Source organism: Lactuca saligna, chromosome 3 (genome assembly GCF_052625555.1).
Source record: "Lactuca saligna cultivar CGN05327 chromosome 3, ASM5262555v1, whole genome shotgun sequence".
Taxonomy (NCBI): domain Eukaryota; kingdom Viridiplantae; phylum Streptophyta; class Magnoliopsida; order Asterales; family Asteraceae; genus Lactuca; species Lactuca saligna.
The window spans coordinates 9480975-9506168 of record NC_136419.1 but is presented as its reverse complement, the minus strand read 5'-3'; the positions used below and the strand labels follow the sequence as shown (position 1 = coordinate 9506168).

At 39.0% G+C, this 25194-nt stretch overlaps 2 protein-coding genes across 2 annotated transcripts; one reads left to right on the top strand and one right to left on the bottom strand.

Moving 5' to 3' along the window:
- Positions 1–1656: 1656 nt before the first annotated feature.
- On the top strand, positions 1657–3317 carry LOC145034414 (uncharacterized). Its single transcript, XM_078982819.1, has 6 exons — positions 1657–2032; positions 2110–2276; positions 2356–2458; positions 2548–2664; positions 2738–3032; positions 3109–3317. Exons 1-6 carry the CDS (start codon positions 1760–1762, stop codon positions 3222–3224), a joined length of 1071 nt encoding a protein of 356 aa, XP_078838945.1. The 5' UTR covers positions 1657–1759; the 3' UTR covers positions 3225–3317.
- LOC145034413 (uncharacterized protein At5g41620-like) lies at positions 3262–5949 on the bottom strand. Its single transcript, XM_078982818.1, has 2 exons — positions 5325–5949; positions 3262–4822 (listed from the first exon to the last, which is right to left on the bottom strand). Exons 1-2 carry the CDS (start codon positions 5787–5789, stop codon positions 3365–3367), a joined length of 1923 nt encoding a protein of 640 aa, XP_078838944.1. The 5' UTR covers positions 5790–5949; the 3' UTR covers positions 3262–3364.
- Between the last annotated feature and the right edge of the window lie 19245 nt (positions 5950–25194).

The following is a 25194-nucleotide window of genomic DNA, read 5'->3' as shown; positions in this document are numbered from 1 at the left end:
ATAGGTGGTAAAAGATGCTAAAGGTATTGCAACCTCTTTTTTGTCATAAATCTTAAGCACGTGAACAGGCTTGAAGAATTAAAGAAGAAGTGAAAAACATATGGCATCAGCTTGAAGATGGTTTCAGGTAAACCCTCTCTCGCTCATATTAAAATGTGTAACATTCAAAGTAAAAACGTGTAACGTTATTGTCTAAGGACTTAATTTTGACTTTTTCCAAGTCAAAGATAAAATTGACATGCGTTGAGTAGAGTCATACATTAGGTGGCCTCTATAATCCTACATAGACATGAGTTGGCAATGGAAACTCGTTAAAACAAGTCTAGGTATGAAATAAACATGTTAAAATGGACTTCATGCCTCTATAATGCAAAAACATATCACGAATGACCATTCAAACCAAAAGCAATAAGTTTGTTGGGTTACAATGACAATAACTTATTATAATTTTTCATATTCTATTGCAAAATACATAAACTAAAACTTCATAATTATTCTACTTAGAAAACACTCATTCTTCTAATATCATTGAAATAAATTTTTTAGTAATATCTTTATAAATAACTTTATCCAAAAGTTTTATCGACTCTCAAACTCAAGTAGTAAAGTTTTTAACACCTCTTGTCCTTTAAAAACTTGTTAAAAATTAGAAACAAGTTATTAAAAAAATCATAATGTTATATTACATTACCAGTTTAGAGAAAGTCTCGTTTTCTTCTAATAAAAAAACTTAGAAAGTAAAAAATATAGTAATTTACATTCTGATTTCTGAAACTTCAAACAATTCGAGAATCAAAAACTTCAAAATCTAAAAAATGGATTTACATATTTTACTTATGATATCAAGAAAATAGGAATCATAATGAATGAATGAAATGGAAAAACAGATTTACTAAAAATTTGAGGTGCTATTTATGAGAATACATTATGGTTTTCAAATCTTAATTTCTTTTTATAAAAAAATCCCATGAAAAAAGAAACATTATTTATTACCATACAACATCTAAGCGATATCATATATGTATCATATAGATAAAAAAAAAGTGTATAATACATTTAGATTTTCTTCCCTACTCCACAAACCCAAATCCTGATTTTCAACATCTTTTGTTGATGATTGAAGACTTCTAATTCGAATCAAATTTCGAAGATTTATGAAGATTATTGAAGATTTATGAAGAAATAAGTAAAAAGAAAGAAACAAGAACTCAATACTTCTGAAATTCGTATGATGTTTGTTGAAAGATTGAAAGGTTTCATATGAATGATTTTTATGATTTTAAGTAAAGAACGACAGAAAGAAATTATTATCAAGGAGCTCAACGATTCGCTATTTCCCCGACATCATTAAATTATTCATATGTTTAAATCGTAATTACTGTTTACGATATTGAAGGAACCTAAGCTTTATTTTTTCCCAAAATTTTCAGATTCCCGCTTGTGTCGTTCATTTATTTTCGTTCATTTCTTTCGTTGATCCATAACCTAATACTATTTGAGCTAAAAAGTGAACCTACGCTAATACAAAGGCTAATAAACTTTTGGGCCTCTAGATTTTAATAGGCTTGTTTATGGTTACACTTTGAAATCCTTTTGAAGAGTGCTCACAAAAATAAAAATAAAAGTAAACACTTGAAGAGAAAGGTGAGGGGGTGATTTTTGCAATTCACTCAAACTCAGGCATATGCTTTTTCTAAAGGGGCGATTATCAGATTATGTTGCCATTGTGTATTAAATAAAGATAAGGTGAGGAACAGCCATGGAAGCCGAGAAGAGCTTGGAGATTTATGAATTCGGTCCCTGTGAAGATTCCTACCAAATGGGTTTCTCCATTGGCAACCATTTCTCCAACCTCATAAGAAGCAGACTCTCCACGGACTCCATATTCAACCACCAACTTCTCCCTTTCTCTCAAACCCCACAAGCACAGTCCCTCCTCCATTCTCTCTCCCACAACAATTCCACCAAGTTCCCAGATTACTGGAACGAAATGCGAGGAATCGCAAATGGATCTGGAGTCCCTTTTCTTCATGTACGCAAATTCATCTAATACATTTTCAATTTCCCCAATTCCGATTACAAAACGAGCGATTGTGTTGTGTGTGTCAGATTATGATTTTAAACTTCCGGAAAGAGATTCTCCCGTTCATCCCAAAGTCAGAAAAAATAGAAGTTGAAGAGACGATTGATGACTGTTCAGATATTCTTGTTGTTAGTGATACAATGGCTGTTGCAGCTCATAACGAAGATGCTAATGTCGCTCTTGTCGGCCATACGTAACCTCAAACTCTATAAATCCTTGTAACTGTTCATCTTTTGCTAGATTATCGATCCCCAACTTTATGACCATTGCAGATATCTGATTAAAGCAACACTATCTAATGGATTATCTTACACAGCTTACACATACGCAGGCGAGCTCCCAAGCTGCGCATTTGGTTTCAATAACCATGGTCTGGTACTGAATTACTCACCCTCTCACTTATACATTATCACAAACGCAAAAACATGGATTCAAAGCTGATAAATATGCCACTTTTTGTGTAGGCATTTACACTAAACTCAGTACCACCAACCGATTCAGAGATTGTAGCCGGTGGGATTGGCCGGAACTTCATTTCTAGAGACCTTCTTGAAGCCACAAGCATCGATGATGCAATTAGTGTAAGTTTCTGGTTTCTTCAGATAAAATTAACTTTTTTCTGGTGTGTTTTGACTATATCAAGGCTTTTTACAGAGGATTCGTTCATCACAAGTTTCAATCGGACACAGCTATAATTTATTAGATGTAAACTTAAGAAAGATCCTGAACGTTGAGACTGCATCAAGTCAACGAATTTCAGTTCATGAAATCGGGTCAACCCCTTTCTTCCATGCCAATATGTACCTTCATCTTCAAGTAAACCAGGTACACGATCAAAACTCAATAAGCAGACAAAACCGAGCAGCTTTGCTTCCCAAAAAGTCAAAGGTTGACCTTCTTTCACTCCTTGGAGACACAGGTGATCAAGAGTATCCTATCTATATGCAAGGTACAGTATTTAAACATGTTTCAATGCATATACAATTAAAATTCCATGTTCTTGTTTTCTAATTGCATGTTTTCAGGTCCGACCCTTTACACCTTATGTACGGCTGTGATTGATTTGGATGAAAGAACAATGACAATAATCGAATCCAATCCAAGAAAAGGCGTACTCTCCTATGTTTTCAAGATCACTTAATGTTCATAATTCTTTTTTATTTGTTGTTTTGACAATGTTGTAAGGAATGTAAGCATATTATGGTATTGAAAACTGGAAAACATGTTACAATGATATGTAGATTATGCACAGGAAGAAAGAAAAAGAAATAGATAATACGTTTAGAATGAGATCTTGTTAGATTTAACCCGAGTGCCAGATCTTTGACCCCGTGTTCGTGCTTCGAGTAGCTTTGACTTTAAGCTCGTTTGGTCCTTTGACTGGGGTGTGACTTTTGACTTTGACTCGGAAATCTCAAGATCTTCTATGGGTAGCTTTGTGGTCCATCCTCGAACGGGACTTGGATGACTTTCCCATACTGGTTTACTACCAGGGGCATCTACGTCATTTCCCGTTTGCAAATAGTGGTTTTTTAGTAAATTATCCAAGTATTTCGAGTTCAAACCTACCTCTTCTTCGGTTATTTCTACATGGTTTTCCTCTTCGGTTTTTATTTTTGTCTCTTCTTGACCTAATATCGCCTGAGCCATTTGTTCTTCAAACTTCACCTGCAAGCTAGAAGAATCACGACCTTTTCCCGTTACTTGGGTTGCAAGTTTCTTCTTACCGTGATCCGGTTTTGTAGTTGAATTTACGATTTCGCCCTTTCCACGGGCAACCGGTTTATCGAGCTCAAAACAAGGTGAATCACCACCATCTGAAGAACCATCATCACCATCATCAGGAGGAGCACTAGCCGCCAAATTCAACGCGATCGACTCGAGCGACTGCCGCCTTCGAGCCGTGGGTCCCACCATCGATCCTGACCCGCGTGCACCGTTTCGTTTCGCATCAAGGAAAGTTTCGATTTCTGAACTTAACTTTTCAACTACCGAGTTTTTTTTCGTAGTTTTTTCTTGATTTGTTTGCATTCGCTCATCGAGCCAAGATTCGGATATATGGAGAATCAAACTGTCACGGACCGCTCTTTTATCGGGGTTTATATGCTTAAAATTATGCAATTCTTGTTCATAGTTTTTAATCCCCCAAGCGAATTCATCACACAGATCTTCCAAAATTACCCTCGATCGTCTCTCGTTTTCCAAGTCACGTAACGCGTTTGCAAGGGTCGTTTTCGTCTCGTAAAGCTCCCGAGCCAATTTCCTATGAAGCATCTCGGACCGTTTTCGTAATTTTCTTTCATCTTCAAGCTCGTCTCTCACGGATTGACCTTGTTTATCTTGTGAAATTTGATTCATAAGATGTTGCATTTCATGGCGATCAGATTGTCTGTCCCGGGCCAGTTCTTTGATTTTGGCCCGTGACAGGTCTAGTTCGCGCTTTAAAGCGCGAACTAGGTTTACGTTTGTTGTGTGTTGTTCTTCGAGAGTCCAAATTCGGTTTAAAACTTTAAGAAGCTCCGTGGATGTTTTGAGATTATAATTTGTTTCTCCGTTTCCTACTTTGAATTCTATAGAACTTGTGGGAGTGACAGCTGGATTGTAAGGTGCGACCTCCATTGAACTACTTCCATAACTTGCAGGTGAGACTGCTCTAATGGCGGTTTGGTTTCTTTGAGTCGTCCGGTGATGTTGCATCAGTGATGCCGCCACGTGTCTTCTTAAAGTACTCGCACTCCCCTGCATTCATTGTAAATCATATTGATAGTATTAATTCTGGTGAAACAAATGATCGAGAAAACCTAGAGCAAGCTCCGGCCACCACCCCGTTAGGGCGGCGCCACCAGTCAACAAACAAGAGTATTCCGATTTTGGTTAGGATTCTGGGAGTCTCAGTTGTCAAAAGGCACCGAAAGTAATTTCGATTTTTTCGCTGAAATGTTTAAGGTATTAAAAGCTTCTAACTTATGTCGATAACCTAAATGGCAAAATTCATAATTGAAATGGGAATAAATGTGATCCGAAGAATTCTGAAATAAGGAAAAGACACTTCAACTATCATTAAAGGGAATGATCCCCACCATCCATGACACATCGTAATCAAGAATTTAGAAAATCCATCGATGGATCAAGTAAATCAACAAAGTTTGCATATCAGATCCATTAACAAGATAGAAAGAAGCGTCATAGAATCACGACAATCAAGATTTTAAGATGTAAAGCATAAAGAAATGATTTTTACCAGATCAGGGGAAGCAGGGGAAGGATCATGGTTATCCTCGAGAAGATGATGCCGGAGGTGATGATGGTGATGGTGTTGGAGCTGCTGATACCGGTGGTTCCTCCTGTTCCCTCCGCCTCCACCACCGTTGTGCATTTTAGCAAAAGGAAGTCTGTACTGGTGAAGCTCCCAAAAAGTGGCAGCAAGCTTTCTAGCAGAAGCAGAAGGAGGCAAAGAAACTGTGAGACTCAAACCAGGGTTTTCTTCCTCCTCTGCTACCAACTCTCTATCTTGCGCACCGCCGACGCTATCTTGCGCACCACCGTTGCTGATTTGAACACGGAAGGGCAAAACAGGGGTTAATTGTCCGCCTCTTTTGCCTGCTATTCTCCTTAACTTTTCCCCTAAATTTTGTTGCTTTTTTGGTGGTGGCTCCTCCTCCTCTCCCCCACCTTTTTCTTCTCCTTCTTCACCCCCCTTTTTCATCTAACTTTTTCAACTTTCTCTCTCTACCCACCACCAACTTTTCTCTCTCTTTGAATTTTTGTTTTTGTTTTTTGTTTTGTTTTTTTTATTCTGAATCTAACATCAGTTGAGGAGGGTGGCTTCTTTTTCTTTGTGTTGTTCTTGTTCTTCAACAGTGTGGAAAATGGAAATGTGGTCGAATCATATCTGTGTGGCCTGTGGGGCCCATGGGTTTTCATGGCGAAAGGTCCCAAACGTTGGTTTTAAATTATGGAAGTGTGTGGGGGTGTGGGGTTCGTCCTATTTTATACAGTGTCAATTTGTCTGTTCATTACACCTTGACAAAGAGAAGCTCAGTATAATCAAATAATCAATCTTTTTCTAACTTCTTACATTATTCAAAAAGATTGTTTTGGTGCGTTATCTTTTTGTCAACCACGCGCTACTATCCGTTATCGATTATTGATAAAGTTGTTTAAACCTCTAATATAAAAATTAGAAATCAATTAAATTTTCTTTTATGATACTGATAGTGAGGCTTCATCATTGATCCGTTTGAGATTTTATTAGAGATTTAGATGATTAGATCCATTGTATATATATGTCTTGAACATCTTTTTTTTTCTTTTTTTATAAAAACTTCTAGTAGCAAGATATAATAAGTGTAATTGATCCCGTAATCTTAATTTTATCGATCCAACTATATTATGGCCGTGTTTGGTTACAAGCATTTAAGAGTTTTCGGAAGTTTTTTACTTTTTAACAAAAGCTCAAAATTAAATAAAAAACTTTGTTGAGCACCATGAACTTAAAGTTTTTATTTTAAACAAAAAAAAAAAAAAAAAAAAAAAAAAAAAAAGACTATGAATCTAAATATTCTTCAACTGAGGTTTAGATTGCTTGTTGTTATAAGACAAAACGGTAAAATTGATCCATGTGGTTTTCGAAAATATATGGATACGGTCCAAAAAGTTTTCAACTTGCATAGAATGTTCAAAATTAAGAATTTTTTGTGGTTTTGATCCATAAAAAGTTGAAATGACTATTGTGCCTTTATTATTTCTATTTATATTTTTTATTTATTTTAGTATTTAAATAATTTTTTAAAAAAGAAAAAGAAAAAAAATGGGTCTACCCCCACTAATGCCCCCCTCTCTCTCACACGCATACATACACACACGAGAATTTTCACCTCGGTTCTCCACCTTTCATCTTGTTGTATCTTCCATAATTCTGAAAACATGACTCAAAAGCTCTGTTGGGCATCTGTTGAAATTTCCCGGTGTTTCCTCTTCATGATGGTGTTTTTGATGGACGTCTATATCTTCCATAAATCGAAAAACCAGCCACCATCGAAACCAGTTGAAACCATAGGTCTGAAATTTGCCTCAAAGGTTCAAGTGGTATCTAAAGATCTCGACCCCTAGCTATATTGGTTAGAGAGAAATTGTTGTAGGCGGATTGAGCCATTGTCGCCGGATCTATATCAAATAACCTTCATCTAGTAAGTCACCTCTGAAATTGCACCAGGAGATCATAAACACCATAATGAAGCCATAACTATCATGATCAACTTTAAAACTCTTGTAGTTTCTGTAATTTGATGAACCTCAATTATAACCTTGTGAAATTGTGTTTCCAATTCCTTGTACCGTCTATCCCATCAAGTTTGATTTTTTAGCATTTGATTTTTATTTCCCGAATCATGATGTTTTTTCATCACCATCATCCTACTCGGTTTGATTTTGGGTATCGAATATGGTTTTGATTTTAGGTTTTAATTTATGGTTTTGATTTCAAGTGGATAATGGTAGCATTGATTTTAGCTTGAGTCTAAATCCAAATCCAAATCTTCACGTTTTCTCTTTAGATCTTCTATCGGTTGATCCAGTCATCGATTTGTGTGTGTCTATGTTAATCGTCAGTCGCAAATACACAAAAATCGATTTATTTCTTCCTGATGCCATCGAATTGAAATATAACAGATTCATCTCCATGAAAATAACTCCCATACTTGCAAAATATATATAGATTACCGAGGAGAATATATAGAGGAAGTTTATATGTGAGATTTGATATGCAGTTGAGAATGAGGAAGAAGATGATGGGAGAGAGATTTGAGAGAGTATGATAGATAGATGGAAGAGGGTTACCGGTGGGGCGGGGGTGGGGTGGGGTGGGTGGGATTTTATTTTTTATTTTTTTATAACTAATGAAATAGTAAAATAAATCAAAAAAATGTAAAAAATAAATAATAAGGGTAAAACCATCATTTTAAGTTCTCTTTGGACCAAAACCATGGAAATTTCTTAAATTTGGGACAAAATCACGAAAAAAAAACTTGATTTTAGACCTTTAATGCAAGTAGAAAACTTTTTGGACTCTATCCATAATTTTTCGAAAACCACAGGGATTAAATTTGCAGTTTTGTCTTGTTATAAAGTCATGACCAATGTTGTGTGATTTTGGTGTTCATTATGGATGGATTATGATGAAAACCACATATCATTATAGAAGGATCAGTAGGCACCAATGGGTCAGCTACCTATATTTGTCTATGATGTCTTCCAATCGCAAGCACCTTGTGTGCGGGTTTCCCCTACTCTTCCCCTTATTTTGGGTTATCATGTACGGATGACTCCCTGAATCCATGTGATGTTGATGAGTTTGGGTTAATTGTTAGATGTGTTGTGAGGATACTTGAGAAGGGATGTTATTTCACTCACTTGTATTATTTTACTATTTAAATATCATGCACTTATATGGAGTCAAAACATGTCTCATAGACATTTTAGTTTAACTTGTTATTTGATGTGTGTCTCGGGTAACACTAGTAGAGATACACGCAGTCAGGGACATTATGTCGTATTGTAAATGTTTATGAACTTTTAAGACCACTCGGGATGGGCAAGGGGAGTGCGTGTTAATCTGACGTGTACATCAAAAAACGTCAGTATAACGGCGTAAACATCGCCCCATGTACCCATTTTCCGACGTTACGGTATTCGGCGTGTGGGTGGTAACGGGACGAAACACGATAAAGGTCTACTTTTCGACCGTTGTGGAACGGGCACGAATAAAACAAATTCACTTTAATTCCAATATATATATATATATATATATATATATATATATATATATATATATATATATATATATATATATATATATATATATATATATAACGACCCAATTTTCAATGCCAAAAATTTCATTTTTGAATTAACGCATTTAGCAAACATTTTACCAAGACATTGTCAATAAACATCCATTACAAAATCATAAAGTTGTATTTCAACCATAACATCAAAAGTATAGAAAATCAGAGTGCAGTCCCAAAAAAACTTCTTGCGGAAATATGTGTGTGTGTGTGTGATGCGCTGCTACGCCGCCGACTCTTTCCCCTTCGAAGAAGAGGTACCTAAAACCAAAACCAAAACTGTAAGCACAAAGCTTAGTGAGTTTCCCCATCATACCACATAGCCTACATTATCGTCGGTCTCTTTCAACCGGTAACATTCATCGGTATCTTTCAACCGGTAACCTTCATCGGTATCTTTCAACCGGTAGCCATCATCGGTATCTTTTAACCGGTAATCATCATCAGTATCTTTCAACCGGTAACTGGGGACTATTTCACCCCTACTACAATCAAAAGATATAAGCATACAATCAGGCATATCCGAGTACTGACCTCCCCGTGGGTCCTATGGACCACAGTTAGGGAAACTAATCCCTACTAAACACATAACATATAATCCAGATAAATCACATAACCAGACCAAGATAATTATCACAAAGACCATTATCTTATAAATACCTCTTTTTGGTGGGCTGGCATTGTGGCCTTAGACCCACCCCTACTGGAAGGTAACTTACCTCAATGTCGTGCAGTGTCTGAACTATCCTCGGTGCACAAGTCGGCTCCCTACGACTCCTCGATCTTTACACGATAACCTTCAAGTCAACACACATCACATACAACCCTAAACAGGGTCAGTCCAAGTTCAGTCAAAGTCAACATTGGTCAAAGTCAGCATTCAGTTGACCTGACTCGCCGAGTTAGCCTACCAACTCATCGAGTCCATGCTTCTCTAATCCCACACATACCCCATCTCCACTCATCGAGTCTAGCAAAACTCGACGGGTTCTCCTTCAATCATAACATCGGGACCATCTTCATCCGACTCGCCGAGTTCCTCCTTGAACTCATCGAGTTCATCTCCAACTTAAGAACTTGTCTAGTCTATGACTCGCCGAGTTGTATGAACAAATCTTCGAGTCCATCTTCAAAGATTGGGAGATTGCTATGGACTCACCGAGTCTGCTCATATCACTCGCCGAGTCCCATGGCTTCCAGGTCCCTTTTCGCATCTAAACCCACAAGGGACCTCCTTCCTAACATTTACCCATTCACAGGAAGGGTTTGGTGCACAATGGTCACCGAATCGTCGAGTGTCAAGAACAACTCGCCGAGTCCATCCTTGACCAATTCCACACAGTCGATTTAAATGAGGTCTAACACACCAAAACCATAGATATGGCCTCCTAATGTCCATTTTATACATAAAGTTCCAAACTTGATGCACCTGCATGAGGTTTTTAGCTCAAAAATCCATATAAAGGGTCCTACAATGTGCATGGGGCTCCCATGGCCCTAAAGTTGGCACCTTTATGCCATGAGACCCCTCTTAAGGCCCAGATATGAAGCTAGAGTCCATATAACACTCCTTAAATCCGAAAATGGCTTGAAAATCCCTAAATGCACCCAAGATCCACATACTAAAGATGAACAACCAAATGAAAGACCAAGACAGGAGCATTTTACCTTGATTAAGCTGAATATGGAATGAGATTTCTTGATCTACAAGCCCCAAGTCGAATACTCAAGCTCCTCTTCTTCCTTCCAAGCTTCACAAGTCAACAAAAGCCAAAAAATGGCCTTAACACACACATATACGACTAGGGTTTCGATATGCAGCTCTAGGGGAGTGTTAGGGACAAGGGAGGCCGAGTTAATGTGTTTATATAGGGTGCAAGGCCTCATATTAGGGTTTTTGTCCATACAACACGGACTCGCCGAGTCAGCCACTTGACTCCCAGGTCCAATTCGCTTCTACTCGACGAGTTGGGCCACTTGACTCCCAGGTCCAATTCGCTTCTACATATTTTTTTTCGCTAACAAACAAAATGAATCATTAGATGATTCATTTGTAAGATGATTCACAAGAAAAAAATTATCAAAAAAACATCTCAATGATTCATTTATACAATGACTTTGTTGTTATTCACTAAAATTGTTATAAAAATAAATTTTTTCTTAATTTACTTAAAAATGAATAATAAAGATGTTTTTTTGGAAATTTTTTCTTGTGAATCATCTTACAAATGAATCATCTAGTGATTCATTTATTTTGTTCGTCAAAAAAATATGTAGAAAAAAAACTTCTTACCTTCCTACCAAAAAAAAATTCTTACCGGATTTATATCTTTTATATATACATATATATATATATATATATATATATATATATATATATATATATATATATATACGCTTAGGTTATTGTATTCTAACTAATTATTGTATAGATGTAAGAATGATTGTGGACCAATCATTTTACTTATTTTAAAAAAGTGATTAATATATATTATTAAATTAAAGATAATTAAAAAATACTATTTATTTTCATTATAAGGGTATTTTAGTAAATTAACATAAATTTGTAAAAGGAAAATTACAGATTTGAAGAAATAATTAATTCTCTAAACTTTAAAAATATGATTTTTTGGATAATAAATATATTAATTCCTAAAAGAATATGTTTATGATTATCTTGAAAAACACATTAATTTATCATATATTACTATAAACATATATTATCAAGATTAATAACTTTTAGTTAGTGAATACAAGTTTTATGTGAAAAGAATTTTAATATATTAAAATCAGTAATTATGTTTATTATTAACAAATACAACTATGAACATAAATAAATTACATTCATTATGAAAGAATACAAGTAATATTGGCTAACAATTACATTTATTCTTAAAGAATAAAACTGAAAACGGTTAAAAATAAAAAATAAAAAACATAGAAATCTAAGTAAAACACTAATACATTCTGATAGAATATTGTTGCTAATCATTCTGGCAGAAAAAAGAATGTTAATTCATTCAGAACAGATATTGTTGCCTTACTTTCCATTCTTCACCAAACTTCAAACCGAGTTTCCATTCTTCACCAAGCTTCTTTTTCTTAACCTGATGTTATTTCTTTCAGAATTTATAGTTTCATAAGAATTTATAACCATCTTAAACATTGCTTCATTGTTGTAAAAACAAAAAAACATTACAATTCGCTTAAGTATGAGAATTTCTAGCGGGAAGCATAAGAATTTTGTTGAGACATTTAATATGCAAACCAAAATAAAACAATGTAACGTTCAATTTTAATAATCATTGTTCCAAGATCAACATATTTTTAGAGATTGATGTTATGTATATATTTCTAATAGAACATGCAACTAACATATTTGTTAAAAATTTAAAAGAAACAAATTTTTTAGCCATTAGTTTTCACAAAAGTGACATGTTGAAACACATTTTTTATATAATTTGAAATCTCATGGCTTGTTATTATTTATCATCTTCGGCTTCGAGTTTTTCAACCACTAATAAATTGAAATTAAAAGTGGATTGACTTTTAATCTCTTTAGCAATAAGAGAATTATAATGCAAATGGTGACTGAAGTTGAAGTTAATATATTCTGCCGAAAGGAATGCTAACAAATGCAATACAAAAAAAAAATAGTTTTTAAGCTTAAAAATTAACAATTCATGTAGAAATTAAACTCGAAACCATATCAATTCAAACTTCAAAGTCACCCATTTCAACTTTAAACCAATGAATCACTGATAATAAACAGGACTATTAATTTTCTTATAAACACAAAATAAAGCATTTTTTATTTACTATTCACTTGTATGAAATAAAAAAGAATTCTTTTGGAGTTTTTGTGAATGGATCAAAAGTTGAAATGAAGAAAAAAAAGCTGTGTTGCGCTTCCAGTTTGATTCAGTGGCAAATAAACAGAAAAAAAATGAAAAACAAAAGATTTAACATTAATCATAGGAAGAAGTAGCAAACAATGAATAAAAAATTTTAAAAACAAAAAAGATGTATCTCAAAAGTGGTGGTGCATATACAATCAATGACGTTACAACCACCCATCAATATTATAAAATAAAAAAAGCAATTAGGATATAATTTATAATCTAACATGTTGAAAAATACTTACAAGAGCCTTAAAGTTGTTGCATGACTCACATGCACCAAAAAAATGGTTGTTGGTGTTTATATGTTCTCATGGTGAAGAAGACAATCTTTCGTTGCCGCCGAACGAGATTTAGGTTAAAGATACTTGTTTAAAAAATAAGGGAAATTAATTGATTTAAATTTATCAAAATTAATTAATAGTTAAGATTACAATTTTACCATTATCTTGGTTTTTGAAATGATTGGTCTACAATCATCCTTACATCCACACAATAACTAATTAGAATACATGAACCTAGCTATTTCTCTCTCTCTCTCTCTCTCTCTCTCTCTCTCTCTCTCTCTCTCTCTCTGTAACACCCCGTTCTTCAAGTGTTAATTATGAGTCCCTGAGATTTAAGAGGGAAGGTACTTCTGGTCCTTTTCGAGAAATGAGTTTCATCCGAGAAGCTTTTGGGCGGGTGTATGTGCTAGAAGTTTTGGGCTTCTCGTCACCCTCATATGAATGTAAGTTATTTGAGAGTGGGTTTAGATTAGAGGATTTGCGGTGCCTCGAAGTTGATCATTGTTTATAGTTCTTTGCGGAATAAGAAGGGGGATGGTCCTATGCATGCATGCTTTTGATTTTTGAAAGGTGGTCGGGTACGCCCAGCGTAAGCTGGACGTACGCCCAGCGTACCAGGGAGGTACGCCCAGCGTACTCTCAGAAACCCTAAACCCTATTTTTAGGGTCAGCCACTATATAAGGAACATGTTGGTTCACCCCTCAGCCTCCTTATGCTCATCTTCAACCTCAGAGAAACCCTAGATCTCGTATTCTCTCATATTTGGGTGTGTTTGGCCTTGGAAAGCTCTTGTTGGCAAAAGAAAGGCTTGAATGAGAAAAGGGAAGTTGTCAAAGAAGAAGAAGAACGTGTGGAACTTGTGGATCTGAAGAAATACCACCCTTTGGAGCTGGTTTAAGGTATAAAGCTTCTTGCTTGACCTTTATATTGCATAGATCTATGTATTTTGAAGCTTTGTTATCATTCTTGTCCCAAAAGTCCTCATCTTGTTGCATAGTTCGATTTGGTCAAGATTATCTGTCCTTTCAGACCTTTGGAGAGGCCTTGAGTGATAAAAATGAGGTCCCAAGGGTTGTAGTTGTTCCATGTATGAGTTATACAGGTCTTAATGGATTAAGACCTTGGATTAAGAGCTTAAGGACGTCCCAAGTGATAAAGTCTGAGACTTTATGATTTATAATCATATTTGGCCTATGAATCTGAAGTTTGGGCTTAAGAGCTTAAGCCATTAAGATGTTAAAAGGACTTAATGGATCTCGCAGTTACGCCCCCCGTAGCGGGCCAGTGCCCCGTTTCATTTTGGCGATCATTGCAGTACGCCCAGCGTACCAAGGAGAGTACGCCCAACGTACTCCTCCTGTGGACTTTCTTTTGGGCTTTTGTGTTGGGCCATGTCTGGAAATTATGAATAGAGTATTTTGGGCCCAATTAATATTATGGATATTGGATCTAGGCCCATTTGGTGAGGTGGGCCCAATTTGGTAAATTGGGCCAATGTTGGACCTTGTGTGAGATTTGGATTTTGGTCTGGCCCGATGAGTGGAAGTATGTTTGATCTAATGCTTATGCTTGTTATATTGGTTAGTTCGGGATTTGCGGTGAGTTGGTGGTTCGGGAGTCTGCTTCTTCCGTTCAGAGTATCGGCATTCGCAAGGTGAGTTATCCTCACTATATCGACAGGGTCTAAGGCACCAAGGCCGGCCCTTTATTGGATTGTGATTCAGATATGGTTGTTATGTTATTGCTTGATATGTCTGCATCCTGGTACCTAGGATGGTATATGCTAGAGACCTGATTAAGGTCGGTTTCCCGATATGTAGAGTGATGCTATGCTAGTGACCGGTTAGGTCGGTAACCTGGTTAGGGTAATGATATGCTATGTGATCTGCTTGATCGGTTCGTTGACTATGACTGTTATATGATTGTATGTTATGTGCACATGGTTGTTTGGACTGGAGATGGGTTGAGGCGGGTCTTGCTTTGTGCTGTAGGCCAAGATACCCAGGGCGGACCAGTTGTTCCGAAGGCCTAGCGAGCGGTCCGGATAGGCTGTAGGCCCCACGAGGGCGGACCAGGCGTGCCGAGGCTCGAAGAGTGGACCAGGCTGACTGAAGGCCCGATGCGGGCGGACCAGTCATACTATAGACTCAGAGAGTGGACCAGGTGGGTTGAAGGCCCGGTGCGGGCGGACCAACCACACTGTAGACTCGAAGGACATGACTAGACTCGGAGGGTGGACCCGGTGGACTGAAGGCCCGATGCGGCGGACCAGTCACACAGTAGACCCGATATGCATGGCTGTTCTATGTTCTGTTATGTTATGTATGCGTTTTATGCTATGGGCCGGAAGACAATATGTTATGGGCCGGAAGGCAATATGTTTTGGACTGGAAAGGCGTATATGTGGTTGGTATTTTGGGGGTATCTCACTAAGCTTTCGGGCTTACAGTTGTGGTTTAAAGTTTTTTCAGGTTCTTTAGGAGACTGTGGCAAGGCAAAGGCGTGATCGTACCGTTCCTCGCGTTTATGTTTTATGAAATGGACCTGGGAATACTCTGATAAATAATGTATTGAAAACCTTTTTGTAATAATGTTATTAAAATGGATTGTTTTGAAAAGTTTAAATTATGTTGAAATTTTTGGTCGTTACAAGTTGGTATCAGAGCCTTGGTTTGAGTGAATTGGAGGAACACTCGTGTGACTCCAGTCTCAAATCGAGGAGGGTTTTAAAAAGAGAAATTAAAATGGTTTTCAAATTAAGTAAAAGGAGGACGCGGAGGTACGATCAGTCGGAGCCAGTAAGTAACCCCAAATTACTATTCATGATATTTGTCTTATTGAGCTTGATAGAACTGCATGCTAGTGATAGGCTAGGGATCTTCAGGATTTCATGATAATGTTGCTTGTTATGTGAAGCCTGCTAGCCTAGGGTTTTCCTCTGCTTGAGATTTCCAGTGTTCCTCTTTTAGTGAGGGTAGAGCGTTGTTATGTATGTTTTCACTAGGGTGTTGTGGAAGTACTTCATACAAATATGGGTAGGTGTGGAAGGTAGTATGGGCCTATACTACTGAAATCACGGGACCCATACGCGTATCAGGGAAACCATGACCTCTAGGGTTGGGTTGAGAGTTGGCTCCCAGAATAGTGGGAAGTGTCTGAGGTTTCGTGGTTTATTTTCAGTATGGAGATTTCGAGGCATACTGGGAGTGGATCCGGGTCTGGATCGGGTGCAGGAGAAGGAGCTGTGGACAGGTCAATACCGCCCGAGGTTATTGGTCAGATGAGTACGCACGAGTTGGATGCGAGGATTCGTGAGATCCTGCATGATGAGGTTGCTGCATTGTTCCGGGCCGAGCTGTCGGAACTGTTTGGGTCGATCAAGACCACCATGGTGGAGTATTTTGATGAGCGCTATGCGGCTCTCATGGATACGGCTGTCGTGGTGGCTACAGCGGATGTAGCAGCAGCAGGGGGAGGAGCTAGTAGAGGTTTTCAGTATCGAGACTTCGATAATACGAAGCCTCCCACCTTTAATGGAGTTCAGGATCCGATCGTTGCCATGAGATGGTTATTAGACGTGGAGGGGTGTTTCTTCACGTGTTCATGCCCTGCTGATCAGAGGGTGAGGTATGCTCTGAACCCGTTAAGGCTCGGGGCAAAGGATTGGTGGAGATTGACCTCGGGGTCATACTCGGATGCGCAGAGGGTTGCGATTTCATGGGATCAGTTCAGAGAGATGTTCAGCACTCGTTATGTTCCACAGGTCGAGAGGGAGAGGTTGGCTCAGGAGTTCCTTGAGATGAAGCAGGATACGGAGTCGGTGATGGAAATCACCAGGATGTTTACTGAGAGGGCGATGTTTTGCCCTGAGTTCGCTTCGGAGCAGGCTCAGATGTCCCGATATCTGAGTATGCTAAAGAGGGACATCAGACAGTTTGTGTCCGCGCAGAGGTGCGAGACCTTGTTGGAGTTGCAGGAGGCCGCCAGGCGGCGTGAGTTAGAGATTGAGTTGCAGTTGCGTGAGCTGAGGCAAGCTCCGGTTCAGTCGCAGCCGGCAAAGAAACGGTCTAAGACCGTTGATTCCAGGATGGGAGATCAGGGCAGCCATGTCTGTGGAAAGTGTGGGAGGGGTCACCCCGGAGTTTGTCAGTCCGGTGGTGCATGCCGCAAGTGCGGAAAGGAGGGGCACTATGCGAGGGATTGTCGGCAGTCAGTGCCGGTTCGGGATTTGAGGATATGTTATCATTGTCATCAGGTTGGACACTTGAGGGTCAACTATCCACGGCTTGCTGCAGGACCGGTGCAGGCTCCAACACCGGCCACATTGAGGATCACGGGTGGAGGTCAGAGTGGATCGGAGCCCCCAAGGGCTTAGGGTCGTGCTTTTCAGCTTGCAGCGGAGGAGGTTAGAGCAGTGTCGAATGCAGCTGCGGGTATGTTTCTTCCTTTTTGTCTTGTTTATTTATGATTATTGTGGAATATCATTTATCTGCTACTCTCGATGGGTGGTTTTCATTTTGGTATTCGTCGCTCCTTGAGGGTTTGGCATGGTTATGGGTTAGTGTTTCGGGTTTTCATTTTGGTATCCGTCGCTCCTTGAGGGTTTGGCATGGTTATGGGTTAGTGTTTTGGGTTTTCGTTTTGGTATCCGTTGTTCCTTGGAGGTTTGGTATGGTTATGGATTGGTGTTTCGGGCTATCGTTGGTTATCATTCGTGAGGGTTATTGGTGGAGATATGGCGTTGGTTGAATGTCGTGTAGCATCTGCAGTTTGAGGAGTGGTTAGCTGGGGATTGAGTACTTTTCAGCGGAATGATCAGTGTGGAAATGTGTTTTTGCGAAGGTTGCTAGTACTAGTGGGAATCAGTCTGCGTGTAAGCGTTGGGTTTTGTGCAAGATTATTTTGGGAGGTCGGTGATAGCGGCCGGTGGTTGATAGCTAGTGCCCTAAGTGGGGGAGAATTGGAAATTTTCCGGGTGATCAATAGACTTGAGAGGTTGTTTAGCTGCTTGGGTTTCGGCGATATTTCTTTCAGCCGAGAGCAGGCTGGTATGCATGAGTAGCAGGCGTGCGGGGCGGAATACAGACCTATGGCAGTGATTGTGTAGGGCCTGGGATCAGGCTGGGATCGAGTATGTATGATGAAGATAGAGTTCGGAACCCCTAGAGGGCTAGAACAGAATGCTTGGGAGGATTTCCCGGAGAGATAACTCGGATTGAGGAATGCTAGTTGAGCGGTCCGAATAGACTGAAGGCCGGAAGGCGTACCAGTCAGATCGAAAGCTCGGGGGACGGTCCAGCCAGACTGAAGGCCCTGTAGGGCGGCCCAGATTGGCTGAAGGTTTTGAGAGTGGTCCAGATTGACTGAAGACCTGGTGAGCTGGCCCAGTCATGCTGAAGACTCTACAGGAATTATCGGATCAGTTCGAGGAAATGGGTTGGGTGTGTTGTGATGTGTTAGCATTAGAAAGTCTGGCCCCGGGTATTGATTGTGAGTAGCAGAGGTGGTGCATGGACTCGAGAGTCCTTGCGAGCAGGTTCAGAACATGTATGTCTCATGGTTAGCGGTTATACTAAGGGAATGTAAATCCATGGAAGTGGAAGTAGCAGCGTAGGGTTATGTTGGGAGTGGTCCAATTATGGTCATTGAACAGCGAGATTACGGCAGTGGTATGGAGCACATCCGGGTGGGATGGTTGCTGAGGCTTGTCAGGAATGCATGGATGGAAAATTTGGAATTCTAGGTAGATTTGTTTATGAGGTGAAAATGCATCCGGAAGCGTGTTTGAAAGTGTCAACAGTGTATCGGGGTTTTCCTAACCCGAGGACACTGGAGCCAGTTTGGTGCGGTTATGAGATTGCAATGGAGAACTCGTGGGAGTTGCTCTAGGGCTGAAGCTCGTTTCATTCTGTCGGCAAGAAAGGTAAAGTTGGGTTTCGCACTTCATTGGTCGAGTCTTGGGTAGCCTGGTCCGGTGGGTGCCAGGCGGAGCATTGCAGGGATGGTTTCGGAGTAGAGTTGTCGCAGGCTTCGACGGCGAAGCCTAATTTAAGTGGGGGAGAATTGTAACACCCCGTTCTTCAAGTGTTAATTATGAGTCCCTGAGATTTAAGAGGGAAGGTAATTCTGGTCCTTTTCGAGAAATGAGTTTCATCCGAGAAGGTTTTGGACGGGTGTATGTGCTAGAAGTTTTGGGCTTCTCGTCATCCTCGTATGAATGTAAGTTATTTGAGAGTGGGTTTAGATTAGAGGAGTTGCGGTGCCTCGAAGTTGATCATTGTTTATAGTTCTTTGCGGAATAAGAAGGGGGATGGTCCCATGCATGCATGCTTTTGATTTTTGAAAGGTGGCCGGGTACGCCCATCGTAAGTTGGACGTACGCCCAGCGTACTCTCAGAAACCCCAAACCCTATTTTTAGGGTCAGCCACTATATAAGGAACATGTTGGTTCACCCCTCAGCCTCCTTATGCTCATCTTCAACCTTAGAGAAACCCTAGATCTCGTATTCTCTCATATTTGGGTGTGTTTGGCCTTGGAAAGCTCTTGTTGGCAAAAGAAAGGCTTGAAGGAGAAAAGGGAAGTTGTCAAGGAAGAAGAAGAACGTGTGGAACTTGTGGATCTGAAGAAATACCACCCTTTGGAGCTGGTTTAAGGTATAAAGCTTCTTGCTTGACCTTCATATTGCATAGATCTATGTATTTTGAAGCTTTGTTATCATTCTTGTCCCAAAAGTCCTCATCTTGTTGCATAGTTTGATTTGGTCAAGATTGTTTGTCCTTTCAGACCTTTGGAGAGGTCTTCAGTGATAAAAATGAGGTCCCAAGGGTTGTAGTTGTTCCATGTATGAGTTATATAGGTCTTAATGGATTAAGACCTTGGATTAAGAGCTTAAGGACGTCCCAAGTGATAAAGTCTGAGACTTTATGATTTCTAATCATATTTGGCCTATGGATCTGAAGTTTGGGCTTAAGAGCTTAAGCCATTAAGATGTTAAAAGGACTTAATGGATCTCGCAGTTACGCCCCGCGTAGCGGGCCAGTGCCCCGTTTCATTTTGGCGATCATTTTAGTACGCCCAACGTACTCCTCCTGTGGACTTTCTTTTGGGCTTTTGTGTTGGGCTGTAACGCCCGTAGATCCGGGCTAGTCAATTTAGAGGCAATAGGGGTCGAAAACGACTTTTCGACAAAAGATTATATAGAATAAATAATCTTAACCAAGTTTTGGAATATGTCTCAAGGTTTCCGTACATATAAAGAATGCCGAAATCCAAGCTATAACGAAGAAGTTATGGCCCGCCGAAGTTTTACGGCAAAACCGGCACGGCACCGGGAGACGTAAATAGTGAATTTACGATAGAAGACTTTTTAGCCTTAACAATCTAAACAAAAGTCGTAGAATATGTTAAACTAAGAACATCGATAAAAAGAACGCCCAAATCTGACTTCGTATGAAGAAGTTATGATTTTTCTAAGATTCGGCTTAGCAGTGCACGACCCGAAACTCGAATTTTAGTTCGAGCAGTTTTTGGCTTACGCGACCTAAATGAGAGTTGAAGGTCTCATTAATAGGAACTCAATGGTAAATAGACAGACGAAAACGGAGTCCGGATGAAGGAGTTATGAATTCTTCGCGGTCATTTAACAGTCTAAACGCCTCCTACTATTAAATTTGAGATCGGTCGAGATTTAGCCGACGGAGTCCAAACGAAAGTTGTAGATCTTGATTTTACCTACGCGTGGATATAAAGAACGTCGAAAACGGAGCTCGTATGCGAAAGTTATGATTTTTCTAAGTTTGAAGGCTGATACGCGATAGGGGGTGACGTGGCACCACCAGAATTGGACACGTGGCACCACCAGAAGGCCACCACATGGACAAACTCGGTGAGTAGGTCCCCCCTACTCGACGAGTCCATCAGATTTTGCACTATAAATAGAGGTGTCGGATCTAGCCTCTTCTTCACACCTCCCAAACCTTCTTTCTCTCTCTAAACTCTCTCTCTAAGCCTCCCTAACCCCCTAAAGCCTAGGGTAACTTCCTAGCATGAGGCGGAAGCCCCGGAGCACCCGACGGCTCCAGCGAAGCCCGGTTTTGCGAAAAACCCGTTGTAAGTGAGTTACGCTTACGCTAGTTTTAATATAGCTTCTAATTAATTATAGTAACATTATTAGGACCTGAAAATAATTATTTGGGCTATTATTATGAGTTATATTGAGTGTTATTTAACGCTTATATAATAATAATAATAATAGCTAGACTATTAATTAGTCACGGTTATTGTTAGACTAAACCCTAGTGGTATTGATACTAGGTTTTATCGAAGGAAATTGTTTTGAGAGTATCGAAGCGCTGTCCGAGTGCTGAGTCACCACCTTTCAAGTGAGTGCATAGTCCCTTTCATCTTACACATAGATATGAAGTATTTTAATATAAATTACATGCTATGTGTGCATATTGTCTGAATACTTGCTGTCTATGCTGAGTAAAAGATTTTATACATGTTTTAAATGATTTAAACTATATATGTATTTTATATTTACGGAAATTTTGGGTTAAAACATGGGTAGATATAATAGATGAAATATGAGTTGGATAATGAGTTGAGAGGTGATATAGACTATAAGGTGTGGGTGAGAGGTGTACGATGTGAGAAGCCTTTTTCCCAAACGATGTCCCCGACATTCAGCAGAGTATGGATGACAACCACGGACTATCCTAGATAGTCCAATGGAACACTATCAGGCTCGCAACCTGTAGGTGTTGTGAACGATGTGTTCACCCGGTGTACTCTAAACCTTGGTGATCATGCAGACTTGATACCTAGACCCTGGCGATCATGCAGACTTGGTGCCAAAACCTTGGCGACTATGCAAACTTAGTGCCTATTGTATAAATTTTGGCGACCATGCAGACTTAGTGCCTAAACCCCGGTGACGATGGACTTCGTGCCAATTCCTTAGGATGATCCTTAGGAATGTATGAACAAGGAATAGTTGGTTCTTAGGGTAGATCCTTAAGAATAAAGCAGATAATAGGGATGGGTAATTGGGTTGATTGTTTGATTGTTTGAAAATAATAATTATATTATTGTGGGTTGAAAACCCTATGTACTCACCAGGTTTCCCAACTTGACCCACTTAGTTTATTTATATCACAGGTGTTGATATGAAGTCACATTACACTAAGAGATTTAAAGAGATGTAGATCACCAGTGTAAATAAATGTAAGTTTTGTTTATGCTTATGTTTCTGTATTAACGATAACATCCCAAATGTTTTAAAATGAACAAAATACGTTTCTTCGAAAATGTTTTAAAAACGTATTTATCATGTTTTTCTGGGAACAAATTCCGCAACATTTTTATTAAAAGAAGTACTCTGATTTTTATAAAGCATAAACAAAATCGGTCTTTTGTGGCCGTGATTTTGGGGATGCCACATGGGCCATGTCTGGAAATTATGAATAGAGTATTTTGGGCCCAATTAATATTATGGATATTGGATCTAGGCCCATTAGTGAGGTGGGCCCAATTTGGTAAATTGGACCAATGTTGGACCTTGTGTGAGATTTGGATTTTGGTCTGGCCCGATAAGTGGAAGTATGTTTGATCTAATGCTTATGCTTGTTATATTGGTTAGTTCGGGATTTGCGGTGAGTTGGTGGTTCGGGAGTCTGCTTCTTCCGTTCAGAGTATCGGCATTCGTGAGGTGAGTTATCCTCACTATATCGACAGGGTCTAAGGCACCAAGGCCGGCCCTTTATTGGATTGTGATTCGGATATGGTTGTTATGTTATTGCTTGATATGTCTGCATCCTGGTAGCTAGGATGGTATATGCTAGAGACCTGATTAAGGTCGGTTTCCCGATATGTAGAGTGATTCTATGCTAGTGACCGGTTAGGTCGGTAACCTGGTTAGGGTAATGATATGCTATGTGATCTGCTTGATCGGTTCGTTGACTATGACTGTTATATGATTGTATGTTATGTGCACATGGTTGTTTGGACTGGAGATGGGTTGAGGCGGGTCCTGCTTTGTGCTGTAGGCCAAGATACCCAGGGCGGACCAGTTGTTCCGAAGGCCTAGCGAGCGGTCCGGATAGGCTGTAGGCCCCACGAGGGCGGACCAGGCGTGCCGAGGCTCGGAGAGTGGACCAGGCTGACTGAAGGCCCGATGCGGGCGGACCAGTCATACTATAGACTCAGAGAGTGGACCAGGTGGGTTGAAGGCCCGGTGCGGGCGGACCAACCACACTGTAGACTCGAAGGACATGACTAGACTCGGAGGGTGGACCCGGTGGACTGAAGGCCCGATGCGGCAGACCAGTCACACAGTAGACCCGATATGCATGGTTGTTCTATGTTCTGTTATGTTATGTATGCTTTTTATGCTATGGGCCGGAAGGCAATATGTTATGGGCCGAAAGGCAATATGTTTTGGACTGGAAGGTCGTAGCCTGGAAGGGCGTATATGTGGTTGATATTTTGGGGGTATCTCACTAAGCTTTCGGGCTTACAGTTGTGGTTTAATGTTTTTTCAGGTTCTTCAGGAGACTGTGGCAAGGCAAAGGCGTGATCGTACCGTTCCTCGCATTTATGTTTTATGAAATGGACCTGGGAATACTCTGATAAATAATGTATTGAAAACATTTTTGGATTAATGTTATTAAAATGAATTGTTTTGAAAAGTTTAAATTATGTTGAAATTTTTGGTTGTTACACACACACTCTCTCTCTCTCTCTCTCTCTCTCTATATATATATATATATATATATATATATATATATATATATATATATATATATATATATATATATATATATATATTGCTAGGTTATAATGTGGTTAGACGGCTATTGTGTGGGCGTATGGACAATGCTATTCTATGATAATTACTATGAGAATAAGTTGTTTAGTAATGCAAATACGTTCAACCTCACACAACTATTGTAATTTCCATGCATTCTCATTAATTCTTATTTATTTTTGTTCTCACGCATCGTTTTTCACTCATTTTCATTCTTATAGAATATGAGTCAATCAACATTAAGATAGAATGAGAATAATAATAAAAAAAAAGTCTATAATAACCTTATAGACGATTTAATCGGTGAGAATGTGTGATAATAACAATAGTTACGTAATATTGAACGTATTCACATTATCAAACTACAAATTTTCTTTGTCATTCTCACAGAATAGCAGTGTCCATACGTCCGTACAATGATGTTAATCCACAATTGAACCTAGTTTATATATATATATATATATATATATATATATATATATATATATATATATATATATATATATATATATATATATACACATTCTAACTTAAAATTTTTAAATAGAAAACTTATCTAATTCTCTCAAATACATATTTATTATCAAGTTTAATATATTTTCTATATTTCTATTTACAAAAAAAAATGGATCATTTTGATCCGTTCCATCCATACAATCATGATATCGACGAGTATAATATGTTCGTGGGTATGATGTACCGATATGCTACGGACATGTTACCGTCAGAGCCAACTCCACTACTAACCAAACGTGCGGCGTTGTACATATATCGTGAGGAAGGGCATAGACGTCTAGTACACGATTATTTTGCGGATAGTTATGTCTACCAACCAAACGATTTTAAAAGAAGGTTTCGTTTGCGGAAAAATGTGTTTCAATGGATAGTCAATGCAATGGAAAGCAAGTATCGTAATTACAGTTTAGGTATGAATAGTTCCAAATGAGGTATGATGCGAGAGGTAAACGAGGTTTTACAGGGTTGCAAAAATGTGTTGCTGCAATCAAGCTTATGGATTTGGGGGAGTCGTCCGATTCTATTGATGACTATATGAGAATGTCAGAGCGAACTGCATGAGAAAGTTTGTATAGACTGGTGAGAGGCGTTATCGAAACCTTCGGTGACAAATACTTGCACCAACCTTCATTCAATGACATATAACAACTATATGCGGCGCATGAAGAACGACATAGTTTTCTGAAAATGCTTGGAAGCATTGGTTGCACAAAGTGGCTATGGAGAAATTGTCCTGTGGCGTGGAAAGGTCAATA